At 25.9% G+C, this 25,563-nt stretch overlaps 1 protein-coding gene across 1 annotated transcript in view; it reads left to right on the plus strand.

The window, feature by feature from the left end:
* Positions 1 to 4,122: 4,122 nt before the first annotated feature.
* Positions 4,123 to 25,563, plus strand: part of LOC100207318 (cysteine protease atg4da) — a 43,214-nt gene continuing 21,773 nt past the window's right edge. Inside the window, exons 1-6 of the mRNA XM_065801075.1 lie at positions 4,123 to 4,511; positions 4,588 to 4,677; positions 17,035 to 17,253; positions 18,659 to 18,711; positions 18,783 to 18,907; positions 24,608 to 24,678. Of these exons, the coding sequence (XP_065657147.1) occupies positions 4,358 to 4,511; positions 4,588 to 4,677; positions 17,035 to 17,253; positions 18,659 to 18,711; positions 18,783 to 18,907; positions 24,608 to 24,678 (712 nt within the window). The 5' untranslated portion in view covers positions 4,123 to 4,357. The remainder of the gene's footprint in view (positions 4,512 to 4,587; positions 4,678 to 17,034; positions 17,254 to 18,658; positions 18,712 to 18,782; positions 18,908 to 24,607; positions 24,679 to 25,563) is intronic.

Below are 25,563 nucleotides of genomic sequence, written 5' to 3' on the forward strand. Positions count from 1 at the left end.
GTCTTCTAGGATTAACTCTTGCGTTCGATATTTCTTTGTAAACATATATCAAATCAATTGAAAAATTAGTATCTGCTAAGATTGCATCTCTTTGTTGCTACTTTCTTACTCCGGATTCTATTTTTTATATGGATGTTTTGGTCTATTGTATCAAAAGCTTTGCTAAGATCTAGAAAAACTCTCAGACTAAACTTATTTTTGTCAAATGTTTTAAATATATCGTGACCTATATTAATAATGTCAATTGAATTACCATCTAGTGCAAAATCTGTCCGTTTTTTCTATACCATCTTACTAACTCGACTTGTTCTGACTTTTACTCTAATATCTTTCTTTCTTCTTAATATCACTTACTCTTGGTATGCAAAGTGGGTTATGATGATCTTTAGTGGCCTGAACTCGTCTTTGCGGGCCTTGGTATGTGGCATCTATATGGTATTTAGCCGGAGGAGGATAAACCACAATACCAATTAATTTCATTATTAAAAGTTTTCATTATACACAGCTTTTTTTTTGAATTACTTGAAAATTCCCGGCGTTATCCATGTATTTAGTAACATCTTTTTTTCACACAGCTTGTAACTTAGATGCCTTAATAATAAAAAAATTCTGTAACATAATTATTTAATTAAGTCTAATTGTACAATTATTCCGTAACAAATAGCGATAGTAAAGTGTACTTTACAACTGAAAATTTCTTTTAGATATAATTATTTAAAATTATTTCAATTATCAAAATCTCAAAACAAATATTTTTGTTTTGAAATGCTTTTTACAATTGTTGGCGCTGAACTGAATTAAGCAGTTAAGATTATTGCTAATGTAGAAGATCCGTAAGGAGTAAATAAAGGAGCAGCTTCGTATGACAAACTGCTAGAAAAATATAAATATTGCTATCTTTTATCAATATACTTATATTTAAATGAGATTTTGCTGGCATTTAAACCTGAAAGAATGTTTCTTTGAACATTATCACAGTAAATTATTTTGATGGAATATTTTTAATTTATTTATATGCTTTTTACCCACTATTAATTCCATATCCATTTTTATTACAATGCAACTATAAATATTGTTTAGTGCAAAACATTTTACACTGTTATGTGAGCTTGAATTAAGATACAATGAAATCAAAGGTCTTGGTCCAGGTTACCCAATCTACATCCCAGCCATTACATATGCAATGGTGTAGATGTTACATGTTTAACATTGTATAAGGTTTTTTCCTTATGAATCTTTTTTGAATTTTAAACTCTATTAACAATTCGAAATTTGATTTCTTTGTTTACAACTATAATAACTTAAATAATTGGTTAATTAAATATAATTTTTAAAACAAAATAATTTTAAAAACATAAAAATTAAGAATTGGTTTTTTTATAATTATTTTCTATTTTAGAAATTATATTAGTGATTAACTTCTTCAAATTAAAAGTGTGTGTGTGTGTGTGTGTGTGGGGGGGGGGGGGGTTATACTGTATATGTTGTAATTTTTAAACACTATATAAATTTTGAAATTTATTGAGGAATATAAGTTTTATTGAGGAATGCAAAAGAGAAAAACTATAAAGTCTTTTGTACCCAGACTCCAATCGTCGCAAATTTTATAATAAATTTTTATTTAACAAAAGTGTATACATATAAACGATTGCAGTATGCTACAGCTTGCGAATGTATATCTTCCGTATTTTAACACGCTTCAATAAAAATTTAGTGACTTTTATCATAAAGCGAATAGTAAAGGTTTCAAAACACTTTTGTCGACATTTTAAGCTCGCGAATACAGACAGGGCCGTCCCTAAGTGATCTTAAAAGAAGAGGTGGGGGCGGGGGTGATACATCTATTTTTTACTGACTAAATGAAAAGAAAGAATCTTTGGTGAACAAAAAAGTTTAAAAGTATCTGTAGTGTATCAGTTCACTATATAATTTTTATAACAGAGTTTATTTTAATTGAGAATATTATTTTTAAAGAGATATTTAATAAAAAGTTTTATATATTCTAAGTATTTTATATGTTCGATATGAAGTTGTATAATGCAAACAACACCTTTGATCCATTTCAATGTTGAAAATGAACGATATTCGGAACAGCTCGTTGCAGCCATGGTCAAGCAAATTTAAAGGGCTACGTCATTGTTGAAGAATGTTGATTCAAGATTCTTAGATCTAATTAGGTTGAGTCCAGAGCTTAAATTTTTTGTTTGCCTATCTCAGACTTTATCTTGATTGAAATAAAAGGTTCAAAATGAAGACATTCGTTCAATAAGTGAGAGTTGATAAACGTTAGATAAAGGACAACAAGATATTATGCACTAGAAGTTCTTGAAGACATCAATATTAGGGAGGATAAAAAAAGACAGAGATTAAAATCCAGAATAGACTTTCTTTTTTTTATCTAATTCACTAATTAGTTTATCTATGATCTCGTTAACTTAAATTATAACTTTTTTAAACTTTTTTTGGCTTTAGAAAGCATAGAATAAGTTCCTTCACATTTTGCTGTGATGCTTCTTACGTGGACGCCTTTAATTGTAGGAATAACTGTCCGCGTCGGCTAAAGACGTTTTTGTTTCGTTATGCTCAAAATTGGAGTGAACTTACTTATAAAGCAGCACAGAGTTGTTCAGCTTTTCGATTATATCTTAATCAATTTCGACAAACTGCAGTTTCTTTTAACATTGTTAAAAATATTCTATGATGCTGCTTCAAATGATATTTAAAATTGTTACAAGTTGGTATCTTTTGGTTTAAAGACCAAAGGCTTCTGCCCTAGTTTTTCCCGAGTAGGATTATCGTTAAATTCAAGAGTTAAATTCAATATGCTTTTTGCATATGGCTTACAGACGTAAGCACGTGTTTTACGATATTTCTAGCTCTCAATTCATAAAATTTTCGACCATAGAGAAACGTGCGGCAATCGTATGTAACAAGCGCCTATGTTCAAATCAACCCTCAAAACGTCTTGAAGGCATCTGCCTCAGATTAATCAAAAAAGTTGCTAAATCAAATGATCACCCTCTTCGACCATTGATTTAAGTCAGATCTATAGTGCAAAATCTTAGGAATTTGCGTAAGCTGCAACTTCTGCCCACAAAATCATCTTGATTAATAAAATCTTTTGCGGATTTTCGTAAATTCTTATAAATACCTAGATATTGTATTTATTTATAAAGAAAATAATAATAATAATATATGCTTAAATTCATCCGGTTGCTCTGGCCTTTTGAACTTCGTGGCTTTAAGGCACGTGAAAGGGGTGACCGTGGGTAAAATTGCCCTGGTTGGTGCAGTTTTATAATGCAACAGCAGATCAGCTAAAAAATAAAATCAAGTAATATAAAAGAAAAGATTTTAGTATAAATTAGGCTTAAATGATTAAAGAGAGCAGCTCCGTTTTTCTTTGATATACTGTAATAAATAGTTGCGTGTTTGTTTATTTTTGTAAAGTGCTTTGAATTTGTTTCATATTCAATTGTCTTAAAGCTCATAACTGCTTCTCCTTCATAGATGCTTGTCTTTCATTGATGCTCTTCTGTAGTCTGATAATAAAATTTGCTTAAATTTATAAATTGTTACTTAAAGAGTACATCCGTTGCACATAAAAACATGCGTGAATATGAAAAAGCCTGCTTATCACACTTCGACAATTAAAAAATCTCTTTATCTGACTATCCTGACAAAGGTCGTTCATTTTGCAACATTCCGAAGAACTTTAATTATGCCACATTTTGATCTTGAAATACACTTTCAAACTAAAAGATACAAGTGGTTTATAGTTTTTAAAGATTATTATTTTTAATTATTATTAAGGTAATTGAGAAGATTAAACTACCTTTAGAGTATTGCGTGAGATTGTTATCTAATCATTTTTACACTTATGTGCAGGGGCGCCGAGAGAGAGTGCGAAAACGATAGTTCGTCCTGGTCGGCGGATGTCTTTTGGACGCCAAATAAAAAGAGGGTTCCTAAAAAAATAAGAAGGTCATTTACTGATTATATACGAGAATTTAGAATAATAGGGGCGTCAATAAGGGTTGCTGCCCCGAGCAGCGCTAAGGTTCTCGGTGTCCCTCGTAATGTGCTCCTCCCTTCTTACCTTAGTTTAGCTTCGAAAAAAATAGCGCTCAAAGAAAGATATTAAATTAAATAGCCGCTCGGATTTATCAATCTGTCATTCGTGCTAAAAAAATCAATATTTTCGCCAAATTCAATATTATCGGAGTTGTTAAACTTGTTTACCAAACCAACACTATTTAAGCATGAGGTAACATAAAATTTTTTTTTTCTATGAAAGAATTAAAGTATGAACAATATTCTCCACAACTCCCAAAAAGAATCAATCATGTAAGCTAATATGGCTTCAAATAGTTGTTCAGAAAGTAATATATCCAACAAAGTCGATCATTTGGATCATTCATATGAAAGTAATGAGTCTTCTGATGAAGATTTTTTTCAGGGTGCTCATATTAAAACTAAAATTATATCTGCGTGGAACAATGTAAAGTATGGTAAGAAATTGCATTAAAAAAAATCTCATGACTTTTGCGCTGAAGGTAATTGGAAAGATTTAATTACTATGTTTAGGATTCAATGTTCCCTATAAACCATCATTTGATAGCGATAGTCCTATTTGGTTGCTTGGAAGATGTTACTATGATGTTGCTAAACAAGCCGGTAAAATTTTGTTCAATGATGTTTTAAATGTTATAATGATGTTATATTTTCATGCTTCCTATTTTTCCTATGATTTTTATATAAAGAAATATATTTTGGATTATAAATATTCATTAAGTATGTCCCATGGTGGCTGATAAATTAAAATTCTCATAAAGAGTACCTTTCTTCTGATGAAGAGTACCTTTTTTTTTCTATCTTTTATAATTCTCATGAAGAATACCTTCCTGTAGTTTGTACAATACCAATAATTTTTAGAAAAAGTGTAGATATAAATATAACCATTGACAAAAAAATATGCACAATATATATATATATATATATATATATATATATATATATATATATATATATATATATATATATATATAAATATATATATATATATATATATATATATATATATATATATATAAATATATATATATATATATATATATACATTGTTATTTTACTAATAACACAGGTCAACAAAAAAAAAAAAAATTTTCTGTTGCGGAGCAAACAATTTGTTTTTTGTATAGCATTTCTCATTTTGATTTCAAATATGTAACTCTTTTTTTACCATCAGCTCAAGTTGTAAAGATATTTAGGGTAATCTTAAGTATTTAGGGTAAAGTCCCTAATATTGTCGAAAAAAAAGTTATTCAAAAGTATGTCAACCTGGGTCTCAAAAGAAGCGTATTTTCATAGAGATTTTAGAAAACTTTTTGTCAACATATTTTGTTGACAAAAAGTAAAAGTTAAAATGCTAGACCGGAATTATTTTTTTTTATTAATTGATAGACTGCCTGCCCCAACCAAACCCTCAGTCGATGTAGCAACACTTCCTTGCGGGTCAGGCTAAAAGATAGTAGATATAGCAGCACTCCCTTACGGGTCAGGCTATTTGTCAGTCGATGTAGCAGCACTCCCTTGCGAGTCAGGCTATTTGTCAGTCGATGTAGCAGCACTCCCTTGCGAGTCAGGCTATAAAATAGTCGATGTAGCAACACTCCACGCATGATTTACAGTAAAAAAAATAAAAAATAAAAACATTTTATTAAAAAAATAAAAAATAAAAACATTTTATTAAAAAAAATAAAAATAAAAACATTGTTTATATTGTTAAAAACATTCAGAATGTTTTTAAAACATTCTGGTCAATTAAATTTGTGTTTTTGTGGTTTTTTTAAAAAACGATTTATTTGTAATTAAATTAATGGTTTTTACTTTCGTCCAACTCGCAAATGTTGGACAAAAGTCAAAAGTAATTAAAAGTGACGTATGTGTTGGCGTAAGAATATATATATATATATATATATATATATATATATATATATATATATATATATATATATATATATATATATATATATTGACACTGTTTGACATAAAAATGTGACATTGGAATTCTCAAATGTCACATTTTTTCCATAATGGCTACCTAAAAAAGCTAAAAAATTGTTTGCAAATATAAAAAGTTGATTTTTGACGAGTCAATATACAAAATCTGCAATTTAAGAAGTGAAAAGACATACTTTTTTAGTTTCTATATATGGTAGGCTTCCAAATTTTTTAAAATTTACTGATAAGATACAAATCAGTAAAAAATTATAGACTTCTAAAAATGGCTGCAGCTAAATCTTAGGAAAATGTGCCTCCACTTCAAACTACCGGTAACCAAGGACCAATACTGGTTTTAATAATTTTTTTTTCTTCTAATTTAATAGACTTTGTTTCAGTGATTTCAGAAAAAAAATAGTGGGTACTTATGGGGAAGTTACAAAATCAAAACAATGAAAATTGCCCAAAATGCATTAAAAACAATAAAAACAAAGTTATTGTTGTACTTTAGTTTGTGTTATATATTCTAATACAAAGTATGTATGAATTTAAAAGTGTTTCACAATAAGTACTAGAAATAAGTCTTTAATTAAGCTTGAATTAAACTCAGTTTTAAAATAGCCCTAGCTCTTCCCTGCCCCCTCCCTCCCCCATTTCCCAAGCATTTACTTTATAACATGCACATTTTTGCCTAGAACTTAGAAAGAAATATGTCTGATGTATGAAGTGTCTATATAAACAAACAAAGAATTCAACATACACGTTTAAAAGCTGTGACATAAAAAACAAGCAAATTATTGAGTTTTCTTTTTATATCTTTATATCTTTTTATTTATTTATTTTTTATTTACAAATTTTATCAATTCCTATATATTTGTTGTGCCAAAACATATGGAAACCTTAGTTTCAAAACTTGTTTTTAAATAAATCTTTTTAGGTATTAATAAAAAGTAAATGGGAAGTGCATTGCTAGATCTAACTCAATGTTACATTGGAAAAGCATTAAATTATAGTTTTCATGAAGTAAAATTTACCAAAATCAAAAAAATTAAAGGTTTTGAGGAATTAAAAAAAAAAGTTCCAGAACTTGTACACTTGCGGAGTAAAGTCAATCATATTCAAACTATTTGTAATCACCATGAAAAGGTCTACTTGTATAGATTTTAGACTTCGTATGATGGAAGCTTTTATTGCGATCCATTCAACAAACACAAAGTTAAATTAAAAAGTATTTTTAAAAAAATTTGACATATATAAATTATTATTTAATTAATTTTTTAAAAGATAATGGCTTCTGACAATGTACTCTTTAAAGGCTTGAAAAAGGTCCTGTGGTTTTGTCTATGGTAACTGCTTACCAATAATGCTTTAAAGTTACTTCCAAAACATGATGTCTACAAGCAAGCATCAACAATGGTTTACCAAGATCGTTTCTTAGTCTGAAAAATTGAGATTACTACCAAATTGTTTAGTGTAATTAGCATTTAGAACCTTTCTTTTAAATCATATAAAAAAATAATTTTCCTGTATATAAGTGCTATTTACTAATGAAAAAAACTCAAATAAAATTAAATATTGATTTTTTTGCTTGAAAAATGCTAATACTTTAGGCTTGAAGTAAAGATCATAATAGTATAATTATATTCTGGAAAAAAAAAAAAAAAAAAATAATTTAATTTAAAACCAAGTTAATAAAAATATGTAATCTTATTCTGATAAAAAAAAAACATAATTAAAAATATAAAATCTTATTCGGATGAAAAAAACACATAATTTAATAAGTTTAATAATAATTTAATTTTGATTTAAAAAATTTATTTAAGTTTATTAAAATTAAAGTTAATACTTGGGTTTAACTTAACTGTCAAATTTATTTAAAAATATTACTAAATATTGTTCATTATTATTGTTCAAAATATTGAAATTTTTTTTGTTCTTAAAAAAAAAATTAGCTCATTTTTATTGCAATTTTTTTTTTCGGTTTGCCTTCCTAAACATTTTTTTTTACTCAAAGTTATATATATATATACAAAATATATATATATATATATATATATATATATATATATATATATATATATATATATATATACACATATATATATATATATATATATATACACATATATATATATATACACACACACAGTACTGTGCAAAAGAAAGTAGCACCTAAGAATTGTTTTTAAAAATGTATATTTAAATAAATATAAGTAAATAATTTGAGTTTTTATTAAATTAAACTAAGATTTTGTTTTAAATAAAGCTATATTTATTTACTTTAGTTAATGATTTCATTAATAATATAATTTCAGTACTAATGAAATGCCAAAGATATCAATAAACGACAGAATTCGCATCATTGTTTTACATGAAGAGGACTATAGTCAAGTTAAAATAGCCAAACGTGTGAATTGTTCAGGAGCTTCAGTTCAAAAAATAGTTTAAAAATATAATGAAACTGGTGATGTAATGGATAAAAAAAAGTCTGGTCGCCCCAAGAAGTAAGCCTATGTAATGAACAGTTTTTTAAAATAACAGCGCTACGAAATTGCAAGAAAGTAAGCGCAGAACTCGTTCAAGATCTTGAAAGAGCTAGTGGAACTTTAGTACATGCATCTACTATGTGACAATCTTTGATAAAATCTGGATTAAAAGGCTGTGTAGCTATTAAAAAACCTTTACTACACAAAGGTAATAAAGAAAAAAGATTAAAGTTTGCCAGAGAGCACAAAGAGTGGCAGAAAAATCAATGAGACAAAGTATTGTTTACAGACAAATCTAAATTTCAAATATTTGGGACGAATAGACGTCAGTATGTTAGGCGAAGAAAAGAAGAGACATTGAAGGAGCCATGTCTAGCATCAACTATCAAACATGGTGGAGGGAATATTCAAGTTTGGGGGTGTATTTCAATAAATTGTTAGATTGTTAAATAAATTGTTAGGTATATTGTTAGAATAACAGAAAAGCTTACAGGTAAAAAATATAAAAATATTTTACATAATCATACTGCAACTTCTGGACAACAACTGATCAGGGATTATTTTATCCTACAACAGGATAACAATCCCAAACATACTTGTAAATTAGTTAAAAATTTGTCAAATCAAAGTGTTTCAAATCATCCCTTGGCCTCCTCAGAGCCCTGATTTGAATATAATTGAACATGTTTGGGACTACTTAGACAGAAAGAAGATGGAAAGGTTGCCAAAAATTGTAAATGAGCTTTGAAATGTTCTAAAAGAAGAATGGTATAATATCCCCATCACATTTATTGAAAATCTGATTAAAAGTATAAATAAAAGACTCCAAGATGTTATTGTAAATAAAGGTGGTCACACCAAATATTAATTAAGTCTCTATGTATAGTTATAAATTTAAATGTTTTTAATAAAACTTGTATTATATTACACAATTTAATAAAAAATGTTTGTACCTATTAAGGGATTGTGGTAGTTAAAAAAGTCGGTATTATATTCTGGTCGGTATTAATAACCAGTCACTACCAAAGTTATGATATTGAAAGTAAGTTTTTTAAATATCAACACTTTCAAAAGTTTGGTATTGAGCTTTTGAAAGTGTTTAATAGTGTAAACTTAAATTATTGCCACTATCAAAAGAACCAAACACCTCTTGCCACTATCAAAAGAACCAAACACCTCAAATTACCTCTTTTGGTTAGCCTGCCTACAAGACAAAATTAGCTGCCTACAAGACAAAAGACTTATATAATTGTTCATATTTTTTACAACACTCCACCCTTTTGAAATTTTTCAAAAAAAATTAACATTTTTAAATTTGTTTTTATTTCCCCAGAGACAAAATATGTATCAAGGCTTGATCAAAATTACATTGGTTTTTTTTTAGTATTTTATTCAAAATAAATATAGTTCAAACTCAAGTCTCCAACACTTGTGTTATATTTTATTATTTAATATAATATAACACAAGTGTTGGAGACTTGAGACAATATTATAAAAATTTGTTTGTCTTTTTTTTTGTGAAGAATTATAACCAATACGTAAAACAAACAATTAAAAGGACTTGCTATTTACAGTATTTAAACCCATTAACTTTACAAATGCTTCACTTAATCGGCAAAATATCAGTGCCATACATCAATAAATGATTTTGATGAGACAAAAAAATGATTTATTGAGCCCCAATTTATTATAGAATCAGTTAAAGTATATTTAAATGGTGTTTTTAGTTAAACCAGAACAATTTAATGAAAGTACAAATCAAAGTCTTTATCAATGTTCTGTTCGTCTTCTTCAACTGACCACTTCTTAATAACAGCTTTTGAATTGTTTTGTTTAATGTAAACAAGTTTTTCAATTTAACAATGTTCTTTTGCACGTAACAATGTTTCCTGCTTGTGAAAACACTCTCTCAGATGACGTTGATGATGTTGGAATACACAAAACTTTTCTGGCTACTTCTGCCGAAAGAGGTAGTTAAGGAGAGTGAATCTTCCACCAATTTAAAATGTCAAAATTTTTTGGTGGAAACCCTAGTCGCTTGTACGCTTCCATTTCAGTTTCAAATGGTGATGTTTTAGATATGCAAAAGTGAGATAATTCCTGGCTGTTGTGGCTCATCATCTCTTGAAGGAGTGCCTCAGCTGGGGAAAGGTCTTGTTGCTCTTGAGGTGTGCTTGCTGCTGGCAAATGTTGTATCTCTTGGGCTTACTCATCTCCTTAAGTACATCTTTTCAACTGTGAAATAGTAAGACTCTCTCTTCCAAATCTTGGTAGTAAGTGACCTTTAAATTTGGGGTCAAGGAAATAAGCTAATACATTGTTGCTCAAACCTGAGGCACACTCTGGAAAACTTTTGCAGGTTGTGCAAAGTTAAAGCAGCATATGCATCATTGCTTCTACTTGACCACAGATCCGTTGTGAAACCAACAGCATCAACATTTGCTAAATCCTTTTCCATAATAATCAAAATTGCCTCTCTGATATTTTGGTATAAGATGGGTAACTTGCTCCTTGAATATGTGGAAGGTGCTTTAAGATTAACTTCAGGCATTGTGAAACCTATACGATCTTTGAACCCATCAGAAGCAACGTGTGTAAATGGTAAATTTGACATGCACAAATATTTCATAATTTCTAAGTCTGCTATGAGCTGTCGCTTATCATTTGAGGAAAATTTTGTTTTTAATTTGCAATAAGAAGAAAGGTCTATTTTCATTTTTTTACCTCCTTCAGCAATCTGGGCTTGACTTTTTTATCCACAGCTTCATCAATTGTCTCCACTGTCAATAGGACAGTGGAGACAGACCTGTAAATTTTATTTTTAAAACAAATAACCTTTGCAAAAAAAAAAAAAAATTAAACCATAAAATTATTTTATGAAATTTACTTAATACAGCAGAATCTCTCTAATTCAAATTTTATGGGGAAAAATTAAAGTTTGAAATTAGAGAGATTTTCGAATTATGGAAAGTTGATTTTTCTTAAACGCATTTCACTGTGACTTTGTATTTAATCAAATTATGGAAATTTTTGAATTAAGAAGATTCGAATTGTACTGTATTTGTAATTGAGAGATTGTACTGTATAATTCAATTTTAATAAAAATTTTAATGGAGAATTATTTTAAATTAAATTTATATAATTTAGTTTTCATAAAATGTCAAATGTTCTGGTGAAATTATTATGCTCTGAGGTTTTTAAATTTAGGAAAAAATATTTTTAATAAAATTTATTTCAAAAAATTTGTATTGTTATTATTACCAATTTTTTCTTTTTTGATATTGAGTTCGGTTGTGGCAAAAGAGACATCGGTAGTGATGGGAGCAATTTTCATTATTGGAAAAAATGTTTTCACTTTCAAACGCTCGATATTGAAATTGAGTTTTTTGATATCGCACTTTCAATATCATTACTACCGATAGTTCGGTGTTTTTTGATATTGCAATAGTTTGGTAGTAGTATCGCAATACCCCCCTAGTACCTAAAATTTGTTTTAATTTCATTTTGTTTGACATTATATCTTGAATATATTAAAATTCTCTTAGGTGCTACTTTCTTTTGCACAGTACTGTGTATGTATATATATATATATCAAGCCTTCCTGGGAAGTGCGTGCTGTCGCACGCCTCATGGGTCCACCCTTAAAGTAATTTTTTTAGACAACTTAACCACTTTTTTATATAGTAAGTGTTTTAAAAATTTGCAGCAAAATAAAACTATAAGAAACTAGAGAATAAATCAGCAGTACTCGAAGAAAAGAACCAAAGACTATACAAAATAGAAAACATAAACAAAATAAGCTAAAAAAAGTTTATTATTAAAAAATTAAAAATTGTTGTCAAAAAAATAATATACCTAAATATTTACTGTTTTTGTTTTCTTATTTTTACTGCGTTTGTTATTTTCTACTACCAAAATCGATACAAGTCGAGGATAAAAGTAGAAAAGAATATAATGAAAAAAAAGATATTTTTTAATATACAATTTTTTCGTAACTTTTTTCAGTCAGTATATAAAGGAAATACTTTATAAACTGCGCTAGAAACACAGACAGTTTATAAATTTGTTTTTCAAATGTCTTTGTTAAACTTTACTGTTTTTATCAATGAACAGGAAAGCGAGAAAACTAATTGCTATTTATTTGTGAAAAATTGTTTTTTTAACAAGTTTTTTATCTAAAAAAATAAAATGATGCTGCAAAATTTTGTGGGCTAGTGCATTGTTAATTTACTGAACTTTCTTAACGAAATTTTTATGAGCCTATTTAAAACATTTGTTTAAGTTTTTAAATGCATTTTTAAAACAGAGCAGTTGTTATGCTTATTATCTCTAGTAATTCGTATTAACATTAGAAATTGGGCAATTTAAAAAAAACAGTTTCATACATGCCTCAAATGCAGTAAATACATTCATTAAAGAAACTGTGTTATTCTTTTATTTAACTTATTCAGTCAATAACAAAATTTATTAATCAAATAATATTGTTTACAAATAAATAACGATTTATTTTATTATTTTATTATTAATAAGTATAGAGAAAAAACATCAAATATAGCAAAAACTTTTTCAAAAGCAAAAAGACGTAAAAACGAATAAACGAATAAGATAAACAAATAAATGTTATAAACGAATAAACATAAGAAAATTAATAAAATCCCTTATAGTTCTAGCATAGCAAAATAGTTTCTTGACTGATAAAAATTGTGAATAAATTGTATATCAAAACTTTCAATTGTTGTTAAATCGTTATAAAAGAAAATTTTTTTCAACAACGACAAAAAAAAAGAATAAAATAGTTGTATAAAAATTTTATGAAAAAATTTGTTTTTTAATATACTTTTTTTAATTAATAAATTTTCTAGTTTATTTAATTAAACTTGATATTTCGTTACAATTTTCTTTCCTTATCTAAGAATTGTTTTTTTTCTTCTTAGTAAATAAGTTAAGCTTTTTGCCGCAAATTATTGAAACACTTTAAACAGTTAAAAGATGCGAATTGCCGTGGTCAGTTAGTTTAAATGTAGCAATTTATTTTAGGAGTTCAAAGTAGCAATTTTTGTCAAAATGACAAAAATTGCTACTTTGAACTCCTAAAATAAATTCTTGTTGGTCATGGTTGATCAATTGAAAAAAATCAGAGTTTTTAAAAACAGGGTTTGACAAATAATCAGGATGTAATTTGTAAAATACATATACTTAAATTCCATAAAATTATTTAAATTTTAAAATCCATTCAAAATAGTTTTATTGTTAAACGATATGCTACTTTGATTAATTTAAATTTTAATATATGCTTCTTTAATTTGCTTCATTGACATAAATTAAATATGATGTTAAGTATATATACATATATTAATTTTTTGCTTCACTCAATTACTTTCCATTTACTGGTGATAAAAATCCTTTTTTCTTAAATAAATAAAGTTCTTATTTTATAACTATTTTAATAAAAATATTTAATATATTACTTTAATAATAATGTAGTAATATATAATAATTGCTGTATTTAGAACATTTTTTTTTTAACTGTACTTCAATTTTCACTTTCTTTTCTTTAAATCTTATTTATTTTCTTGTAAGTTTTTGACTCAAAATGCAATAAGTGAATGAATGATTATAGACAAATTGAAAATTACTATTTGCTCAATAAATAGAATTTTTAGAAAATAAATATATTTAGTAAAAATCTTGTTTTATGTAACATTAGTAATTTTTATAAGTAGTGTTTCATAAAACAGTTGTCTTCCTAATATTAAGTATTTAATTTAAATAGCTGCGCATAGAGTTAAAAACATTATTGTTAACTAGTTAACAGTTTTATTATTGTTAATTAATTAACAGTTCGATCCCCACCACGTCCCTGGTAGTACTGCGCTCAACTTGTTTCTCCACGCAGCAGCCTCATTTTTCAAGGTTCATTTTTTGGAGTTATAGAGTTGAAAGAGGGTTATAACCACAAATAGCCTCATCATCTTGGGAAGGTGAGCTAACATTAAATAAAAAAAAAGAAGTTTTTAAAATGATTTTAATGAGCGGAAATATAAAATGTGCAATTATTTTTCTTTAACGTTGTTAACTTTAAAGATGTAGTTCTTATTTGGTTTTTATTTGTAATTATTGTATGTAACTAAGACCAATTCTTTTTTCAACTGTACTTTTTTTTTCCTTTTCATTTTTCTCATAGCTTTTCCTGCCATTTTCAAAATCATAGCAATAAATAAATTTCTTTTTAATAATGAATAAATACATTTTAAATTAAATTTAAAATTATCAATTGCACTTTTGCACATTTTTTTTCTTGTAATTATATAAAACAATAAATTTTGTGAAAATATATTTAAGTAAAAACTTAATATATATTTATATATATGCATTTGTTATATAATTTATTACATATACATTTCACAATATGATTTCTTTTATTAAGTATTCAGTTTAAATTTGTTTGATACTTTTCAAAAATTATTTCTTATATCACAGCATGGTTTTAAAGTTGTAAGGGCTATATAAATGTTTTTTGATATTATAAATAAAATTATTATTATTATTATATATATAAGCGTTTTATTTTAAATTGCAACAAAACTTTTTTGTTCATTTTTTCAACTTTTATGAAAAATGGCTTTTTTTTTACCAGTTTTTTTACAATTATTTTATCTAGTATTTATCTAAGCATTATTTTCGCTATTTCATTTTAATTTAAATAGCAGAAAAAAAGAATTTTTTAAATCGCACAGGCTAATTTAAAAATGACCATCCTACCAGCACTTTTTTGTGCGCTAGCATTAAATTTCAAATGTAGCAGACTGTATATATATATATATATATATATATATATATATATATATATATATATATATATATATATATATATATATATATATATATATATATATATATATATATATATATATACATATATATATATACATATATATATATATATATATATATATATATATATATATATATATATATATATATATATATATATATATATATATATATGTATATATATATATATGTATATATGTATATATATATATATATATATATATATATATATATATATATATATATATATATATATATATATATATATACATATATAAATAATAAGCAACAGATATATATAAATATGTTTATTTATATATATTTAAACCTTGGAATTAGGGTCGGCATTTGGCAATGCTGACCTAACTGCCAACCTAAAAGTGTTTGAGGTTGGCAAAAAATTGCTGACTTCGTTTCTATGTTTTATGATCAGACCTTTGTATCAAATAATTTTTGCTGACCTGATGCCGACCTTAAAAAGATTGAGGTCAGCAAATTATTGTCGACCTCATTTTTCCTAATTCTGAGGGTTGTATATTTTTTGATATAGATATGTACATGCGGTTGTACACCTTATATAACCATGCATATAATATTTTGTTTTGACAAACTGGCTACAGATCCTTGCATGTTTTAAGTTTTTAAATAATTTGCTGAATAAACAAATTTAAACTTTAACTAAAACTAAAAATAAACAAGCTATAAACTGAAAAGAGAAAAAAAAAAAAAATACAAAATTAAACTAAAAAAAAAAAAATCTCAATGAATGATAAAATTAAAAAAACCAGAAAAAATAAAAGCATGAAATTATATGTTATAATTATATTTTAGTTTAAAAGTTGATTGAAATTTAAAATCTTGTTTTCCTGATTCCTATAATTTGGAATCTTTTAAGTCGTTGTTAATCGTTATCTTGCTCTATAAATTTAGTCTTTTTTCTACCAGTAACTTCTAACTTTAATAGTGGTTGCTTGAAGCCTTGTTGAAAGTGAAGGTGTTAAAAAAAAACAAAGTGATTTACTACAAAGAATTTTAAAAACATCAAAGTTTCTAAGTTATCTAATCCAAGCTTAATTACTTCGAAACTTAATTATTTAAAAATTTGAAACTTTAATTTTTTCTAATGTCTACAAAGCAAATAAAACATAAATTTATTCTTTAATAGGAATAACTCTCATCCAATGCTAGCATAAAAGTCATGCCTCATAAATGATACAATTAATCAGCCTAAGCGCTACATAAATGTGTCAATATGGGGAATATTATTAGCTTTAAATTATTAATTGAAATGCTTTTAAATTGAGTTAAGTTAGAACTATTATTAGAAACCCTTCTAATTAAAAAAATATATTTGTTTTATGCTTTTATTTTCTCTGGTTTATCCTTTAATTATTTTATCATTCATTAAGTTCATTTCTCTTTTCAGTTATGGTTTGTTTATTTTTATTTTTTTCTTTAAATTAGTTTGCTTTTTTCAGCGCAAAAAAGAAAAAAAACGCACAAATTATTAATAAAAAAAATAAAACTGTGGCCAAGTTATCAAAAAAGATATTGTAAGCATGGTCATAAAAGGTGTGGTACGGCATGCGTCTCTTGAGAAGGCTTGTATATATATGTAGATATAAGCATGTATAGATATATATAAATATATTTTATTTAGTTTTTTTTATTTATGTTTTATATTTTCTATTTGTCATTTTAACTTATACAGAGTCTGACTCAAAAAATGCAGTTCAAAATACAAAATACAAAATACATGGCATTGATTGTTTTTTTGAAGATTTTTCATCTTTAATATATCTCAGTTATCGTAAACATTTCTCACAGCTTGCTAATTCTAATCTGACATCAGATAGTGGCTGGGGTTGTATGTTGCGTACTGGACAAATGTTGTTAGCTAATGCACTTCTTATTCATATGTTAAAAGAAGGTGAGAGTTTGTTTTAATAAGTTTTTTTGAAATTTCTTTTAATAAATTCTTACTAATACTAAATTGTGAATTTATTTAATTTTTATCTTTTTGTAACTTAAAAATCTCTTTTTGTAACCTTTTTTTTAAACTCACTTGAAAATTTTTTTGAAATTTTTTTTTAAACAAAAACAACTCTTTTTTATATGGTATATTGTATTTACATTATATATTTTATTATTTATTTTATTTTTATTATATATTTTTATTATAATGTAAATACCATATTGCATTTACAAATTTTAATATACTAAAATTATAGTTGTACAATTCATATATATTATAGTTTATAATTATATATTTAATATTTATAAATATACTTATTAAATTATAATTGATAAGTAATTGCTATCACTATTGCTGCTTCTTGATCTTATTGCTACTTCTTGACTATATCTAAAATATGCTTATGTTTTAATGATATTAAATATTTTATTTTGATTTATTGTTTAAATGTGACATCATTAAAATGAGTATGTAATTAAAGGTTTTTTTGACATTGTTCTACACAAGATATTATTGGAATATATTTTTAGTAAGTGCAGGAGAAGCTTCTAAACTGCAGGCCTTGTGATAAAGTGCTGGGTATAGAGCATTTTAGGTACACAAATGGTGATTTTACGTTACATGCTATTTACATTACATTTTAAAATTTTAAGTTTGGTAATATTGAAACAACTCTGTATTTTAATGAATTAGTTAACATTTTTAAAACCACACTCAGTTTTATCAAAAGTTTAAGTTACAAATACATAAAATATGTTCATTATTTCCAAATATAATAAATTCATTTTAAAGACATTCATTCAATAAACTTAAAATAAACTAGCCTATATAAAAAATGTATCTCATATTTAATCATGTAATGTATAGGTAAATCTGATTGACGCAACTATTATTTTTTTATAAAATTTTTAATAAATTTTTTAACTATTATTATATATTGTTTTACTTTTTTTGCCAGAGTTATAGTTACTCAGAGTTTTGTTATTTGTTTAGCCTGAGGTTTTCATTCCACATTTTTATTTTACTAGAAATGAAATTCTATGAAATTGAAAGAAATGAAATTGTGGTAATTCAAAAAAAATTAATTTTAATAAATATGAAAAGCAAATAAAAAGAGTTTTATGACTTAATACTTCATTACACAAATGCGTCAAGCAATTTTTATTCCTCTCCAATTTTATGATTAAAGGTTGTTAAAAAAGTTAATTGAGTTAATTTTCTTACTTTAAATAATATAAATAATATTATTTAAATAATTTAAATAATATTGCCTGAAAAATGTTATCTAAAGGTTATGCTTTTATATAAAAATTTAAATAATATTTTAAGTAACGTTAACATAATATATATGATGTTGTAGGTTGGAGAATATCTGAACGGAAATATACAGAAAAAAACTATATATACAGAATGGTGAGCTTCTTAATGATATTCATATTTTTCTAATTTTTTCTAGATTTTTTATATATCATATTTTTTTACAGATACTTCGTTTTTTTAATGATGAAAACAGTGACAATAGCCCATTCTCACTTCATGAGTTAGTTAGAATCGGCAGCAAGAAGCCAGGCGAATGGTATGGGCCTACTTCTGTTGCTCATACTTTAAGGTGAGAAATCTAACACTTAAAGTAATCATGTTAATTATCTGATTAAAACATTTCCACTGAAACATCAAAGTTAAATTCATTATATGTATATATATATATATATATATATATATATATATATATATATATATATATATATATATATATATATATATATATATATATATATATATATATATATATACACACAGTGGTGTACACTTGATTTTTAGATGTTTGAGTTTTGACACCTACAGGCATCGTATAAACTCCAAACTTTTGTATGTTTATGCTTATATCAAAAAAGAATGTTTTGCAAAAAAATTGGGGTGGTTGGAGCTTGGGAACAAAAAATCCCTAATTTTTGGGCCCACCCAGCCCTTAATGTGGGAGCAACAAGTTTATAAAATATTTTTTTTACTGTTTTTATCTAAATTTATATTGGTCAACAAATTTCAAGTTTCATGCAATAATCTCTTAGTGTTCAGTTTTTATGACCCTGCAATGTTTACAGCCCCCTCAAATTGAGGGGGGTTAAAACTTTATATGGTCATAGTTTTTGAAAAATAAGAGATTATTGCATGAAATTTGAAATTTGTTGATAAATATAAACTTAGATAAAAATAGTGAAGAAAATATTTTATAAACTCGTTGCTCCCACGTTAAGGGCTGGGTGGGCCCAAAAATTAGGGGTTTTTTGTTCCCAAGCTCCAATAACCCCAATTCTTTGCAAAACATTTTTTGATATAAGCATAAACATACAAAAGTTTGGAGTTTGCACAATGCCTGTAAGTGTCAAAATCCAGTGTACACCACTGATATATATATATATATATATATATATATATATATATATATATATATATATATATATATATATATATATATATATATATATATATATATATATATATATATATATATATATATATATATATATGTATATATATATATATATATATAAGTATACATATATTTTTATCCATTTATTTAACCATAAAATTGAATACAAATTACAGGTTTATTTATGATTTTACAAAATTAGGTTTGGTGTCACTCATATAGTTAAAAACTAAATGAGTGACACCGAAATAGAATAAGAAAATAGTCATTGGAGTGGCACCTTAATATAATAAATAAATAAAGCAAAAAACAAACAACAAAAAGTAATAATATAGATAGTGGCCGAAAAATAATTATAATAAAAAGAAGAACAGTAACTATTAAAAAAAGTTAGACTAATAACAAAAAAGGAAAAAGTTAATGAGCTGACAAGAGAGATAATGAATGAGTGAGCTAAGACAACGTTTAGCAATCAGAAGGGTGATAGAAAATAAAAAATAAAACAAAAAGATATATTTAAATATTATGATAAGCCAAAAATATATGAAATCACACGAATAATAGCAACAAATGTAAAATGCAACATAATAAAAAAATTATCAGCAACAGCACAAAAATAAATTAAAAAATGCACGACAATAAAAACAATACACATATGAACAAATCAATATAAATAATGCACAAAATTACACGACAATATAAACAAAAATAAAAATACATGACAACATAAAAAATGCATGATATATATATATATATATATATATACACACACACACATATAAAATCAAAGGTTGAATTAAGTGATCACAAATTGTGATATCTGGAAAAATTTGGTTTATGGTTTATGCAAAACCATGTACTATGTTTTCCTGAGTATTGTTGCTTTAAATTTTGAATTTTCTGCCTTGAATTTCTATTTTTATCAAAAATTTTTGAGTTTTATTTTCTTTTTCAAATCTTGGGTGAACCAAATAATTTGTTTGGTTGTATCACTTTTAATGACAGACTGTTACTTGATTTTGTTACTTTTTGTTTACAGATGATTGCTTGATTTTATTACTTTTAATGATTGCAGGGCTCAAGTTAAGGGTATTACAAATCGCGGTTGCTTTTCACACCTTTACTATTAGATTTTTCATAAAAAAAATATTTTCGCGATTCATTTTTATTTTAATTTTATTTGTATATATTTTTTCTTTTTTAATTTAGCATTGTTTTGGCCTTTCTTAAAGTTGATGGTATTGTCTAAGTTTTTTATTAGGGTCATGTACGTCATGCTGTAATAATCTTTTGAATAGATGTATGATAATTTGCTCTCCTGCGTGGAGTTTTTTATTCAACATAAAGCACTTTTGAATTTAATGGATTTACAATTTTACCGCTCATAGGCTATAAAAAATTTGTCACCCCTATATGCAAAAAAAAGTGTAATAGGTCAAAAAGGAATATGCACTGCTTTCTCAACTCTGTATTTTTATTTAAACAATTATAATATAATTATTAATAGACATCAAATAAACAAATAAACAGAAAAAATATTGTCTTAAAAAAAAATAGCAATTTCCAAAAAAATAGCAAATTCCAAGATTTGGTAAAAATCACAACTTATTGAAAACATGAACTAAAAGTAAATTTACCAAAAAACTAAATCAAACAATTAGTTAAGTTTCTACAGTAAATTACAGTTACTCAACTATTAAATTTACTTAATATACTCAAAGACTTGCGAAAGTTAGCCATACTAATGCTTCTATTTATATATTCTGTGTTTTTATATGTTGTTAACTCATAATATAAGCTTCTAACTAAAAATTATTTAACAAGAAATCTCAAATAGAATATAAAAAAGTGATACCATTTTTAAAATATTTTCATTTTATTTAAAGCGACTTCAAGATTAATCATTTTCTATAAATACATAAATTGTTTTGTGTTATTATTTGTTACCGTCAGATGGGGTAATATGGCAGATTTTGACAGTTTTGCTTTAGAAAATTTGCTAAATACAAGAGCTACAAACTTATAGCTTTTATTCAATAATTATTCCTACAAGGTGCACATTATATGTGAAAATCAGCCATGTAGCTTTAAAACTTTAACCACAGCTAATCGATGAAAATCATCTTTGAAGTGTCCAAAAATGGGGCGATTTAGCCACTTAACAAAAAAACCTAATTTAAACAACAAAAGATAGCAATAAATGTTTAAGAAATTAATGAAAGTTGTAAATCACAAAACTAGATTATCAAATAAAATGCAAAAAAATTAATAAGAGCTATAAATTGGTGAACTTTATTTAATAATTACTTATACAAGATGCACATTACATATGAAAGTTAGCAATGCGGCTTTAAAACTTTAACTAAATTTATTAATGAAAATTTGGAAAATCAAAATATAGTGTAGTTAGGCCATTTATCAAAAAAACCTAATTTAAACAAAAAAGGACTGTTTATAAAATTAAAAGAAGTATGTTTCAAATCCTAAAACTAGAATTTTTAAACAATGTTCAAAATACAAATACAATAAAATACAGAAATTCTAAACAAATTGCAAAAGCAACTTAATCTTTATAGTCGTATATATGTCTTGTAGCTTTTCTTGGAGTCAAAGATATGATTTGGAAAGATATTGATTTTCTTGGAGTTAAAGATATTGATTATGGAAATTTGATGAACATTTGATAAATTGTTTTAACACAACCAAAACATTTGATGAAGTGTTCAAACAGATCCCAAAGCTCTTCATCCTGGTGATGAAGTACTCTGTCATTGCTCAATTTTGAGTCATGACAAGCTCATACTCACCAGAAATAGCAGTTCAGCAAGGTGTCCATTTTTTTGGTCTTACCACATAGATGATTTCTAAAAGTTGGTCTGGAAACATTGTTTGTCTCAGAGACCCTTTTAACTGCAATACCAGCAGCAATAGCCTTCATAGTCCTGTCCAATCGCTCTATAGGGTAGTTACTGTGTGGGTAACCTTTCTTTGGTTTGTATGTGTATGGCATATTGCAACTGATTTAAAAAAAATAATTGGACAAATTTATCAACCAAATCAATAAATGACCATATTAGACCAATTTTTGAAATAGGCCATTTACCCCACTTACCTTAAGATAAATGCTTTGAGCTTAAAAATGCACTTACCGAAGTAGCTCATAGAGTTCTAATTAAAATAAGTCTAAATTGCCCCTCATGTATTTGCTTGACAATAGTTAGCGTTTTTAAAATCTGAAAAGACATAAAAAAAATGAAATGTAAAAAATATTCAACAACAAGAGTATTATAATTTTAATTTTTTTGTAACAGACATTAAAATGTCAGGTTAACATTTGTCTATAAGAAGTAAGTAGAGTGGGACACTGCATCTTTAAAACTTAAGCATATTTTAGAAAAAACTGATAAATATGCTAAACTGGCCATATTACCTCATAGTGGCTGTATTACTCCATCTGACGGTTTTATCTGAAGAATTTTAGTCTCTTATTAAAATAAATTAACAATTGAAATTTGAAATTAAAAAAAAAATTGGAAAAATTTAAAAGAATTTTAACGCTCAATAATTATAAATTTAATTGCAGCGGAGTCTGTAAAACCCAGTGGCATAGCAAGGATCATTCCTGAAAGTTGAACGTTTATCTAGCTACAGTAACAATATCAGATTTAGAACATAGTGCAAGTGAGAAAGAATATTGCAAAATAATTTGAATGGAAAAGTTGTAAGAAAATATCAACTCAAACATTATTTAAATAAAGAAATTAGTTTTACTTAAGTTTTTAATAATACGCTAGATTAAGAAACAATAAATTATAAAAAATGTGGTATCAAATGTTATCTTGCTTTGATCTTACTCGTTTGTTCAATAGATTATAGACTCGTATGGTCTACAAGCATGTTTTTGCACAAATATGAAGCTTAAAGTTTCATGACAATAATGGTTTAATTTATTAATTAGAACATTTCTATTTATTAACTTTGTTTTATTTTAAACACATTTTATCATATTGTTATAAACTGTAAAAGACATCAATAAAACAGCCTCATTAAGTTGTTTTACATTAACACAAGCTCTACATTGTTAAAATAACTTTGCAGTTTGTTTTATTGTTGTTTAATAGCTTTTTACAGTAACAATTCAATACTTTTTAAAAAAAACATGTGTTTCATTGTCAGTATGAACGTATAGTAATCTGTAACTAATTAAAGTGGTTTAAATGTTGTAATATTTTCCGTTTTTACTTTTACTTTTTTAAGTATCATGTTAATTATTATAATTAATTTTTTAATAGTATTAAATATGTTACTTGCTCATTACATTATAACTTCCTCTATATTGCTTATTACACTATAACTGCATATTAAACTTTAAAATATAATTTAGGCTGTAAATTATAGCAGTAGCTTATGCAAATTTAAACTTCACCAAACGAGAAAACAATATTTAAACAATAATATTTAAATATGAGAGATTTTATGTTAAAAGAAGTAACAATTACAAACTTATGTAGAAAAGGTACAATAATAATTATAACTTATACTATCTATATATACTAGAATTTATACTTACACAACCCCTTCTTACAGCAAAGCCATGCTTAAGATGAGAGGATGGGGACAAAATATTTTTTTTGCAATTATATTTTTTTTGTGTTAATTTGAGCCTTGGACTAGCTGTTGCTTGATTTTGACCAAATAGAATAGGTTAAAAAAGAATATGTTTTAGTTTAGACGTTAAAAGGTTAAGATTATTTTTTTAATAATTAGTAATTATAATTGGAGTATTTAAAACTGAAGAAGAAGCAAAATGTTTTTTGTTAATTATTTAAAATAAGTTCTTTTGAACATTGGTACTATTTAAGGAAATTTTCTTTTTAGTGCTGCTGTCAATTTAACATCTCATCCTGTTCTTGATACATTTCGAGTCTATGTTGCAAATGATTGCACAGGTATTTTTAGTTTTAATTGCAGAGTACTTTTCTTTGTTCATTTATTAATTCATTATCAATTATATATTTTTTAAAATTCATAGTAAACATAAAATAATACTATTTGAGAAAAATTAATGTTTTGCTAATTTGCCAATTATTATTGTTTGCTTATTATATTTATTATGGTAAGGGGCCATCCATAAAGTACGTATGCAGTAAAACCACTGATTTAGGACCCCCTCCCCCCTTATATGAACCTGTATGCTTTCAAAGACCCCCCTTCGCCTACGTACGCATTATTTTTTTTACAAAATAAAATGCAGTTTGCGTACAGTAATTTAAAATTAAGAATTCAAAAAAAGTTTGCATTTATTTGACGTCTTTTATCTTCTCATCTCACTACTAATCAAATTATGTTGTGTAAAATAAAAAATTTCGAATGATTGTCGCTCAATTTTTTTTTTCTCATTGTTTATTTAAAATTTATATAAATTAAACAAAAAAAAATGTGACCGAAGTCAGAAAAAAACACAATACTGATTTGTTCAATACGTTAAATTAAATGTTTAAAAATAAATAAAAATAAATCAAGTTTAGGAAAGATAGTCAAACCATATGTACTCACTGTCTTTAACACCCCTCCCCCAGTACGCCTTTGTATGCTTTTGGTAAACCCCCTCCACCCATACCTGTTTATGTACTTATGAATGGCCCCTAATAATCTTACACCAACTTGACGAAGTTTTTATAAGTAATCTTACACCAACTTGACAAAGTTTTTTTAAGTAATTTTACACCAACTAGCATAAACTTACAATAAACTAGCAGTTTGAAATTGACTAATACAATTTAAAGCTTGTTAAAGTATTAAAATCTTTATTTCAAAATAAACAAAAAAACAAA

Source organism: Hydra vulgaris, chromosome 07 (assembly GCF_038396675.1).
Source record: "Hydra vulgaris chromosome 07, alternate assembly HydraT2T_AEP".
Lineage (NCBI taxonomy): Eukaryota > Metazoa > Cnidaria > Hydrozoa > Anthoathecata > Hydridae > Hydra > Hydra vulgaris.